The 12,665-nt window shown below is 36.4% G+C and overlaps 1 protein-coding gene across 1 annotated transcript; it reads right to left on the reverse strand.

The window, feature by feature from the left end:
* Positions 1 to 11,912: 11,912 nt before the first annotated feature.
* LOC137938208 (uncharacterized) lies at positions 11,913 to 12,289 on the reverse strand. Its single transcript, XM_068783199.1, has 2 exons — positions 12,161 to 12,289; positions 11,913 to 12,062 (listed from the first exon to the last, which is right to left on the reverse strand). Exons 1-2 carry the CDS (start codon positions 12,287 to 12,289, stop codon positions 11,913 to 11,915), a joined length of 279 nt encoding a protein of 92 aa, XP_068639300.1.
* Positions 12,290 to 12,665: the final 376 nt, after the last annotated feature.

Below are 12,665 nucleotides of genomic sequence, written 5' to 3' on the forward strand. Positions count from 1 at the left end.
TGCTTGCATAAACAAATGAACAATCACCCATGGAGCAACATTTGAAACACCTTCATGCAATCTTAACAAAGGCCGGGTAGTGAAGAAAACGAATTGGAGTCCTGAAAATCAATCATTTCAAGACTCCATGGATCACATATTCAGTAAAAAAGAGAAAGACACATTGGAGAAGAAAAAAGAGGAAGAACGGGGTTATCTCCCCCTTAGCTCTATTTATAAATGAATAAAAATATAATATTATATTTATACCCTTCACCTTAGTAAGAGTGAAGAAGAGACAAGAAACATAAATTAATTACATAAATGATACTCAAATGACAATATTCTAACAGTGGTCTTTATTTTCTAAACTAAGTCAAAATCCTCCTTAGAAAGTCTTCTTGCTTTTGGTTTGCTCAACTTTTGCCTTGTCTTTATCGCCACTAATAGTGGAGACTTGATTTGTTGTAACCCAATCAGGTATGCCACATCTCCACTGTGTGATTTATTTTTCCACAATGAGTACAAACCCGACCGTCATCAAGTCGAGAAGAATTTTTACCAGACCTGCCTCCTCTACGATGGCCTCTTTTATTATTTCTGCTTCTACCCTTATTCCTGGAACCTCCACCTCTATTGCTGGAGTACATAGCTAAAGAAACACCAGCGTGTGTGGTGGAGGATGGGTCTAGGAGACGTATCAATATAAATGATATATCAACAAAGGAAGGAAGGGCAGTGAAGCTAAGAATTAGAGACTTAGCTACCTCCATATAAGGTTTGATATTAGAAAGACAAATAACGGGTACTAATACCCCTCTCTATGTTTCTCCTGGACCGCAATATCCATAGAATGAGATTGTGCAATCTTCCATTCTTGAACAAGTCCTCGAAATCAAGCAAAATAAGCATGTATATTTCCCCCTATTTAGTATTATACATTGTTCGAAAAATATCGTATAATTTTTGGAGACAGTTAGCACTGGAGTATAACTTGGCATAAGTATCCCATACTTTTTTAGAAATCTCAAGATGGACAACATTTTTGGCAACATTTTCTTCAATACTGTTAATCAACTAGGTAAGGACTTGTACATTCTATCTTCTTCATCCATTGGAGGAGGGAGCTTACTTAAGTGACTCAGCAAATAATGAAAAACCTTTTCATAGATTGAGACCAACTTAATTAATTATATAGTCCTTTTAAATGAACCACAATGATTTTAAGCAAATCACTTTTTCTAGCCATTGTAGCACTTAGCTCATCATCCATATATGAGTTTTGAGAAATATCTAACCCTGACCTCCTTGTGCAATAGCAAAAAACAACAAGAGGAGAGTAATATACAGCTACTATAAAAGAGACCATAAGAGAAAAGAGAGGGAGCATGTACATGAGAAGATGGGGAGAAATTAGGGTTGTGTTGAATGACCTAATCCTCCCCCTTAAGCTTTATTTATAGTGATTAATAATACTTCAATTACAAGTATACCCTTCACCCTAATAGCTATAAATAAGAGACAAAAATAAAAGGGTTATTATATTAATTCCATTGTGTTCTACTTCTTTATCTCCTTCCCATTTCATAAAGTGTATGGGCATTGGGTTGTAATTTGCCATAAGTCAAACTCAATTCCTATGAGGCAATGCTTCATCCTTTACTTCTAACGGGAGTAATGTTATCCCATCAAATAGAAATGGTTTTGTAATAGACATTCATGTTACAAAAGCTCAAGAGGTGTTACTAGTAGCCATATATGGATCTTTCTTATTCAACTCGTAAAGTGAGCTTCTAGAGAAACCTTGCTCTGATACTATTTGAAAGGTTTATCTAACTTTATGGCTTACTAAAAGTTTAATTCAATTTGACCATCCACTACATGAAGTTTTTAAAGGAGTTCACAATCACAATTTCAGATTTCTATTCCACTCCTAGGAACCTTGTACCCTAGAGTTAAAATATCGACTAGGGTTTGCCAAATGGTATCTACAGTATAGAATCACAACGGTTCAAAGTAAAATACCTGCCCAAACACCTTGGGATTTGTGGCCAACAGTTCTAAGTACAGCTACTAAACTCAATCGAGAATTATACAACTCTTGCTAGGGATATTTTTTTTCCAATTTTAAGCACAAAAGAAGCCTCTTGAAAGAAAGATCACAAAACGGTTCTGTGACACCCTATTCCTATGTTAAACTACAAAGATACTCTTAATATTGATCACGAAATTTAATTGAAATACCTAGCTAAAAAAGAGTTGTGAAATTCAAGGAGCTTGAACACAAAATATATAAAAATTTCTTTCAAATGAAAAGTATTCTAAGTATATGGAAATTTAAAGCAAAAATACTTAGCTTTATGAAGAAAAACCTTGGAAAGATACCTCTCTCTTGGAATTTGAAAATAAAGAACTTGAGGAGCAATTAGAAAGACTAGAGAGCTTTGAGAATTCATTCTCACAATTTTTTATTTAGGCTGGAGAAGACTTGGATTCATTGCATAATATTACCCATGAATCTAGCCTTAGTAAAAAAATATTCTAAATATTTTAAAATTTTAAAAAATAGTTATTAAATTCTTCTTGTGTTACTGAACACTTTGGTAAGTCACTTAAATTTTTTGATGATCTACAACTCTTGTTATGGCATTTCGAAAGCCATAAGTTCCTATATATGCAACATCTAGTGGAATCCATTGCCTACAGTAAATTCTTTTTTCCTTCCAATGGCTCTTTCAAAGGATGAATCCTTTCCCTAGCTCAAATCCTTTGATTTCTGTTTCCTAGAGGGGTTGATTCCACAATTCTAAGTTCAAATCCTTTATATTATTTTAATAGTAATTTAATTATATAATAATTATATTATTCCTCTTTCTAAATGATATTTAATAAATATTAATATAAAATATAATTTTTGTAATATAATGTTAAATTATAAGATATAATTCAATAAATATATTATTCAACTACATGATTATAAATTTAAACTATATGTGATATTTTACTAAATAATTATAGTTATCAATTATAATTAGTTTTATAAACATCATAATATATAATATCTGGTGAAAAGTTTTTCTTCTCCATGTGAAACTCTTTGAAATATATTGAGCCTCTTTTAGTGATTTTGTTACGGTATCAAGGATAAGTAAATTTAAGGGTTCATTTAGTAATAACTAACATGTTTCACGTAATTAATAATTAAGAATCATAACCTTTTAAAAGCTTTATGAGTTAATTGAATCCTCCATGTTAGAGAATTTTCTAAAACAAAACCAACTTAAATCCAAAAGAAAATGTAAATTGAAAGAGAGAGAATCTATACCTCTATATAAAGTCGATAGAAAGATTTTGGAAGTGCACCATTCTGATCCTTCCCTTATCAAAGGTTAGCTCTCCAATTCATACCATTTGGCAATTAGTGGATGTGTTTTTGGTGAAATAACTTGGAAAAGGGAGGAGATGAGGGAAAATTTACATAAATGATTAGGGGGGTTAGTGCATAATGTAAGTTCATAGGGAAATGAAATACAATGAAAAGTACTTTCCCTGGGGAAAGTGAGATGGAATGTAAAGTACTTGTTTATGTTAGTGTGCACAATGGAAAGTGCCGTATAAAATACTTGTTTGAGTTAGTGTACGTAATGGAAAGTGCAGTGTAAAGTACTTATTTGTGTTAGTGTGCACAATGGAAAGTGTGGTGTAAAGTGACTATAGATTATTTATTAAATAAAATATTTTGATATATCCGACTATCAGAAAATTAAATTAATATTAATATTATATCTTACTATAATATATTAAATATAATAATTAAAAAAATGCTTACTTTTATATTATTAAAATTGTAATCAAAATTTAATTTTGTAATATCTAAATATGAAATAATTATACAAATATCGTACTACATAGCGTAGTACACAAATATCGTAATAATAAAAATAAAAATAATACAAATATAACTCAATCATCTTTTTAATATAAAATAAATATATCTGTTCATACAAAAGTACAACACAAAGAAATATATCTATTCATACAAAAGTTCAACATAATAGTCAATAATTTTGCCACATCTGAATTGCTAAAACATCTCAATAATATGATGCTCTTGCAGATTGTACTGTAAACTCCCTCTGAGTACTTTGAGTATTCACATCATCCTCAATATCATCACTACTATCACTTTCATTGTTATCTTCACAATGTTCTCTACCAGAATCATCACTTGAATCATCTTCTTCATCTTCAAATAAATCCATGTGATCTTCCATGCATATAAAATTATGCAATACACAACAGGCAATCACAATGTTAACCTGGACATCAAAATCGAAAGGAGGAGCATCTTTTAATATCTTGAAACGAGTTTTTAAAGCCCCAAATGTACGCTCGTTAGTGTTCTGTAAAAATGAGTGTCTTCGGTTAAATAATTCCCTTTCATCTGTAGATTGGTTTGTGCACTTATCAATTTATTTTTTCTGAATCAATTTTAACAGGAGTCAGTAAGCAACATGTGTTTAAAAAAAAAGTCTTGTCCAATGGGGACCCTAGAAAGATACACATTTATGGCCCGAGGATTGAATTTATTTTAATGGGGACCTAATTTATGAACAAATCCAAAAATCTAGTTGATAACTTCGTTTATTATCACGTGGCTTTGCATCAACATCTACTCCCTCTCCTTTTCTATCCAAAATAGAAACTGAAAAATAATGTATGAACTCGAACAATGAGAAAAATGAGCAAAGTGCCCCTCTTCTAGCCCCATGTTTTTTTCTTGCCTCTCAACTCCTGTGGGGAATCATATTATTAATTATATGATCTTCCTCTGATGCTCAAACACGAAATTTTTCTGAATGCAGAGTATGACATTGTTAACCAACACGAAATATTTCTGATGCGAGATGTCTGAGAGAAAACTCCAATACTTCAAGAGAAACAAAAAAAAGAAAAAAAATAGAAAAAATGGATGCAAATAACTTCATAAATACCTCGAATCGAACTGGAGAGGTTGCAGAGAGGGGAGACTGGTTCGGCGACGGTCGTCGGTGTTGGAGAAGGCGAGAGGAAGAGAATCAAGCATCGGGGAGAGGTTTCAGAGGGGGCGATTGAAATCGCCGACGGTCGCGAACGAGGAAGGAGTTGGAGAGGTTGTAGAGAGAGGGGAAAACTCTCGCCGAAGGTCGTCGGAGCTGGGGACGGCGAGAGGAGTGTCGCAGATAAGGTCACAGGGCGATTAAAATCGCCGAAGACAAGCGAGTGAGGGAGAAATATTTTTCCCCCTAAACCCTCGTTCGACAGACGCTCATCCCCGAAAGCAAGATGTATTTGAGCGATGGTAAGTGAAATCCGAGCTCGAACCCTCAGATTTCACTTACCATCGTTTTAAGCCTTAAAAGGGGGAAAACGAAATACAACTGTATTTCACTTTTCCCTGTCACTTATTGAGTGCACTAACGGGTTTCGGCCCACTTCCCCAGTGTAAGTGAAATATACTTCACTTACTGAGCGCACTAACACGCCCTAGTGATTTGATCATCTATTAGTTAATTATGAATTTGGTTAATTAATTAATTAATTAATTATGTTATTAATTAATTATTTACTTACTCATATTGCTCAAATTTTCACTTAACTATCGATTATTTAATTCTTAATTATTTTTAATCCTTCAATCAATTAACTAACTATTGATTTGTTAGTTATTTTATTGGTTAACTGATTAATTATTTATCTAATTGGTTAATCAAATATAATTTTTTATTGGTTAATTAATTGTTAAGTCATTTGCCAATTTGTTATATTTGGTCGGTTGGTAATTAATTGGAAAATTAGTTAATTAATTATTTAATTGGTTAATTAAAATGGCTATTCGGTTTTAATTGGTTCACTCATTTTTATAATTATTTTATTAATTAATTAGTTGTTAACTAATTGGTTCACTCATTTTTAATTTGTTAATTAATTATTTAGTTGTTATTTAATTACTTAATTAGTTAGTTAAATATTTAATTAATCAATTAATAGATAATTGATTAGTGATTTAGTTTATTAATTAATTACTGTTGAAATGTATAGCTGTATAGCGTGATCGGGGAAACTGTATAGCGTGATTGTTTCCTCCGATCCCGTGATTATATTCTTGATTCTATTCCTTGATTTTAGGATCTAAATTGATCCTAAAATCAACTTGTAATGTATTATAAATAGCCTCCTAACGGAGAAGAATAAACTAATCGGAAAACCATTCGTTCAATCTCTGTTATTATTTTTGGTTCTCTGTTTTACATGGTATCAGAGCAGGAGAATTATCCTCTCTTTTCCGTTGCAGAAAGTCGGAGCTAAGTGCCCCTGTAATCGCCGAAGGAGGAAGCCGGAGGAAGAAAAAATCCGTCGGAGTTGCAGAACTCTTTTTTTTTTTCTGCAACTCCATATTCCGGCTGTCCCGAAGCCAAAAGAACGTCGCCGACGCCGGCGACGGCACCACCACCCTGTTCCGACTGAAGCCGACCCTTTGCTGCCGTTGTCGAAGACGAAGGCTGCCGTTGCTAACGACGAAGACTGCCATTGCCGAAGACGAAGGCTGTCGTTGCCGAAGACGAAGCGTTTTACGTAGTCGGAATCACGTCGCCGACTAGTGCCGACGATCACCGACGATGACACCACCACCCTATTTCGACTGAAGCCGACGCTCCGCTGCCGTTGCCAAAGACGAAAAGCTATCGTTGCCGAAGACGACGGTATTTATGTTTTAACTTAGGAACTGTTCATTTATTTTTCCTTTCGACCCAGACCGGCGGGTCGATCGAATCGGACCGAACCGGTCTAAACTCGAACCGGATCGGACCAGCACTGGAGCGGACCAGAATTGAATCCGCCCAGATCGTACCAAACCGGACCAGATCGAACCGGACCGGACTGAACTGAACAGGACCGGATTAGAAAAAAAAAAAATTTCAAATCGATGGCCACCACTACAGGCGCATCCACCGACCTTATCCCATCACCACAGATTATAGTCCACCAAGATAATTCTACGGTTTCAACTGGAATTATCCTCGATGAGACCAATTATTCATTATGGTCCCAACTCATATAGATGCGAATTGGCGCACACAACAAAGCTGGATACCTCACCGGCGAAACAAAAAAACCAGCATCCGGTGATGCTAATCTTGGAGCATGGATTACTGAAAATCAAAGAGTCAAAAGTTGGCTTATTGACTCCATGAGTCCATTGCTCATGCAACGATTTATTCGCCTCTCCACTGCCAAGGAGATATGGGAAGCAATATCAAAAACATTCTATGATGGATCCGATGAAACTTGTATATTTGAGCTGAACCAGAGATCTTTTTCTACCAAACAAAATGGTAGACCGTTATCCACATACTACAATGAACTGGTTGCTATTTTCCAAGAGATTGATCATCGAACTATATCTCAGGAAGGCACAATCGAAGGGCTAATCCAGTTGCACTCTGCAATGGCTAGGCTTCGAGTTCATATTTTTCTCAGTGGGCTTGACTCCGAATTTGATCAAGTTCATGGAGAAATTTTGCGAAAAGATCCCAAACTTGATTTGGAAAGTACATATGCCTATGTCAGACACGAATATCAACAGAGACAGACAATGGGGAGCTATCGCCTAGTCTCCTAGAACTTGGCGATGTTGGTCAACCAAAACCGACAAGGATCATCAAGCAGTCGGAACCCTCAATCCTCTGGCAAAGGTAACAATCGTGTATGTATTCACTGCGGAAAAAAAGGACATTCACAACACCGGTGTTATGAGATTATTGGCTATCCGGAGTGGTGGGATTTCTCGAAAAATCCCCGTAACAAGACTACTGGGAAAGTTATGGTGACATCCATGGAAGAGAATCAGGAGCTACCTATTGCAAATGTTGCCCATCCAGGTATTCTCGATAATGCATTAGTATTTTCTGTACATTCTAAGAATAGACCTTGGATTATTGATACAGGTGCATCCGATCACATGACAAGGGATCCCAGTCAGTTACAATCCATCCTACCTTCTCCACAATCTGTTATTTCAACAGCCAATGGTAGTACTTCTCCTATTACTGGGGAAGGATCTGTTATCTTATCCAATAATCTGACATTAGATACTGTCCTTGTGGTTCCCTCTCTTGAATATAACCTTTTGTCTGTTAACCAAATTACTTCCACTCTTGCTTGTACTGTAACTTTTTGGCCCTCATTTTGTGTCTTTCAAGACATTCTAACCCGGAAGATTCTTGGTTATGGTGTTAGACGGGGCAAACTCTACTATTTGGAGTTGACAGAGAACGGGGGATCGAAAATCAGTCAAACAAATCAAGCTAGAAGTGAAGATAATGCTCAAACAATTGTATGGTTATGGCACCGACGATTAGGTAAATACGACCTCAACTTTTTTCAGGTTTGACTGATGTGCATTTTCATTGTGATACATGTGAATTGGCTAAAAGTCACTGTATTGCTTATTTCCCGAGTTTGAATAAAAGTTTTGAACCTTTTGCGGTTATTCATTCTGATGTTTGGGGTCCAGCCAAGATTCCCTTTATTTCTAGAGCTCGTTACTTTGTGACATTTATTGATGAATGCACTAGAATGACTTGGGTGTGTCTGCTTATCCACAAAAGTGATGTGTGTCTAGACTTTCTGAAATTCCATACAATGATACATACTCAATACCAAAAGCAGATTCGTGTTTTGCAATCTGACAATGGTACTGAGTTTGTTAATGCTTCTCTCGAAAATTTTTTGACCACTCATGGAATTCGTCACCATACTTCTTGCACCTATACTCCCCAAAAGAATGGATTGGCAGAAAGAAAGAATAGACAACTTTTGGAAGTAGTACGTGCCTCTCTCTTTGGCATGAACATGCCTCGATTTTATTGGGGTGAAGCTATCACATCTGCTGCCTACCTCATCAATCGAACACCTTCTAGAGTACTGGATTTTCAAACTCCTCTACATAAGCTGCAATCCCTGATTTCAATTCCCCATCTTCCGAATCTTGAACCCCGAATTTTTGGGTATACCGCTTATCTTCATATCCCAAAGATCTTGCGAAATAAACTTGATCCATGTGCCAAGCGATGTGTATTTGTTGGCTACTCTGACCTTCAAAAAGGATATCGGTGTTATGATCCACACACCAACAAGCTCCATGTGACTTTAGATGTCTCTTTCCATGAATCAATCCCTTATTATTCAGGGGGAGTTTCTTGGACATCTCTTCAGGGGGAGAGTTCAAATGAAGAGAATGTTCCACATGAAACTAACGAAGATGTTGAAAGAGGTGCCGAATTTATTGAGTTAGAAGCGGTGAATGAATTTTTTAAGTGTCATGATGTGCAACAAGACTGTGATTCAGTAATTTCACCTGAAGAACCCCCAGAGTTGCCCCCGTGTGCACCAACAACTGAAGAATCAACCTAGAATGTTCCTCCTTAGGTAAATACGAATCATGTGTTGATGAGTCTACTGAAACATGTCTTCCTACAGAAAACATAACCTCTAGATATCCACAAAGATTGAATAGGGGAGTTCCAAAAAAACAGTATGAACCTGATCTTGAAGCAAAGTCCAAATACTCAATCAATAACTATGTGTCCTCCCATAGGTTGACTAAATCATATGCATTTACTATTGATCAATTATCCAGGGTTTCTATTCCTAGTAATGTGCAGGATGCATTAGCTAATCCAAAATGGAAAAAAGCAATGAACGAAGAGATGGAGACTCTACAAAAAAATGCCACTTGGGAACTTGTTCCCCAACCTAAAGGAGTAAAAACAATTGGATGTCGATGGGTGTTCACATTGAAACTCAAACCGGATGGAAGCATTGACAGATATAAAGCTCGGCTAGTTGCAAAAGGATATACGCAAAGGTATGGGATAGACTATCAGGATACTTTTGCACCAGTAGCTAAGATCAATACAATTCGTATTCTTATATCTATAGCAGCAAATCAAGACTAGCCTCTGCAACAATTTGACGTTAAAAATGCCTTCCTCATTGGAGACTTAGAAGAAGAAGTCTACATGGAACTACCACCAAGTGTAAAAAGTGGTTCTTTGTCTCAAGGTAAAGTTTGTAAATTGAAGAAGTCATTGTATGGGCTGAAACAGTCACCTAGAGCATGGTTTGGGAGTTTGGTTATAAACAAAGTAACTCAGATCATACTTTATTTATAAAACACAAAGAAGGAAAGGTAACAACATTAATTGTATATGTTGATGATATGGTCGTGACAAGAGATGACCCAGGTGAAATGCAAGCTTTATAGGAGTATTTAGCTACTAAATTCGAAATGAAGGATCTCGGACAACTTAAATATTTTTTGGGGATTGAAGTTGCAAGATCGAAACATGGAGTCTTCCTTTCACAGTGAAAATATGTGTTGGATCTTCTAGCCGAAACCGGAATGCTTGACTGTAAACCAATAGAGACGCCGATGGAAATGCATCATAAACTCGGAATTCTTCTAGATCAAATTCCAGCAGACAAAGGGCGTTATCAGCGATTAGTTGGAAGATTAATCTACCTATCCCACACAAGGCCCGATGTAGCATATGCAGTAAGCGTTGTGAGCCAGTTCATGCATGCACCAAGTGAAGAACATATGGAAGCAGTCTATCGGATCTTGAGCTACTTAAAGAGTGCTCCAGGAAAAGGTTTGTTATTCTCAAAAAATGGTATCTCTAGTATTGAAGGGTATACAGACTCTGATTGGGCAGGAGATCAGACAACCAGAAGATCCACGTCGGGTTACTTTACTTTTGTGGAAGGGAATCTTGTCACTTGGAAAAGCAAAAAACAGAAGGTAGTATCAAGATCAAGTGCTGAAGCTGAATTTCGAGGTATGACTCATGGTGTATGCGAGTTGTTATGGATACGGAATATACTGAGAGACTTAGGGATTGAATACGACAAACCTATGAATCTTCACTGTGATAACAAGGCAGCTATCGCAATTGCACAAAATCCAGTTCAACATGATCGCACTAAACATGTTGAAGTTGATCGTCATTTCATCAAAGAGAACCTCGATGCAAAGATTATACAATTCCCCTTTATTCAATCTGCGAGTCAGATGGGTGATATGCTCACGAAGGCAGTATCAGGGAAAACATTTCATGGTATAATTGACAAGTTGGGTTTGACTGATATCTATGCACCAACTTGAGGGGGATTGTTGAAATGTATAGCTGTATAGCGTGATCGGAGGAAATTGTATAGCGTGATTGTTTCCTCCAATCCCGTGATTATATTCTTGATTCTATTCCTTGATTTTAGGATCTAAATTGATCCTAAAATCAACTTGTAATGTATTATAAATAGCCTCCTAACGGAGAAGAATAAACTCATCGAAAAACCATTCGTTCAATCTCTGTTATTATTTTCGGTTCTCTGTTTTACAATTACTTATCGGACTAACTAAATGTTAAATTAGTTAGCTAATTGATAAATATTTTAAATAAATGGTTCATTAGTTAATTAATTATTTAGTTACACAATCAAATAATTATATAATTAGTCACTTAATTGTTCAAATGTTGGGCAGAATTCAATTTCCACCTACAACTGTGAATTGTTTTACCGACAAATTGTGCTTCTAATCACTGTAATTTTCTTCGCCATCACCAATAACTCTTTTTCTTATAGGAATTTTGTTGAATATTCCATTTTATTTAGTTGCTCATAAATGGATACAAAATAAAAATTCTTGCAATCCCACAATAATATTATTGGTGACATTCAAGGTGTTGGGAAAATCTCTATTAATGCAGATGGATTGCTTCAGAGAGAGAAAGAGAGAGCGCTTAGGAACTAAAAATTCTCAGATGAAATTGTACTAGAAAAATTAAACTCTTAACAGAAACGAAATTGAAATTTCTTCCATGACAAGTTCATGTCTGTTTCAAGTTCTTAACAATCATAGAACCAGCAGCAACGATGGCGGCGACGATGATCCCAGAGATGACGAATGCTGACTTGACTGTTTGCATCGCTTCTCTCTTCCCATCTTCCTTCGCCTCTGCCCTTGCATCTGCTACCTTCTTCAGTTTCAACCAAAAACCAGTAGAGTCAAAATGAGTGCCAAAAACAAAATAAAGCGAAAAGTCTTTAAAAAAAAAACTTGACGAAGGTCATATACTTGCAGCTCCTTGGATGTGTCGACCTCGGAAGATACGGGATCAACCGGAAAATTGTTGAGCTTGCTCGGGTTAAATTCTGCATCCAAGTCAACTTCGGGAAAAGCCGATTCTGTGTTCGTTTTTTCCATCGACTACGCCGCTGCTTCTCCAGAGAGGGAATGGTCGGAAATTTACAGAAAGTGTGTTTGGCTCCGGGGAAGACAGATCAGAGATGGTGAAGAGAAGAGTGACGGAGTGAAAGGAAAATTAATGGATCATCCATCCTTAGTTATCAAGCGAGGAGAGATAGTGCCACTGCACGTTGAAGCCATCACGGAATCCGCGGGTTAGGAAAAGCTTTAGAAAGTTTCTACAAGAGCACCCCGGCCCCGATGACCTAGCCTCTTTTTCTTCTAACTGCATATTCATTTTCAAATGTCCCAACTTACCTTTCCATGTCCATGGTAATGGCAATGCTCAAGGGATAAGGGTGGCACACCAAATGCACAACCCCTGTCACTTTTA

This window comes from Aristolochia californica, unplaced genomic scaffold (genome assembly GCF_029961685.1).
Source record: "Aristolochia californica isolate CCGP_79_NKW_82.1479 unplaced genomic scaffold, dmAriCali1.0.hap1 SCAF_8, whole genome shotgun sequence".
In the NCBI taxonomy this organism is placed as follows: Eukaryota; Viridiplantae; Streptophyta; class Magnoliopsida; order Piperales; family Aristolochiaceae; genus Aristolochia; species Aristolochia californica.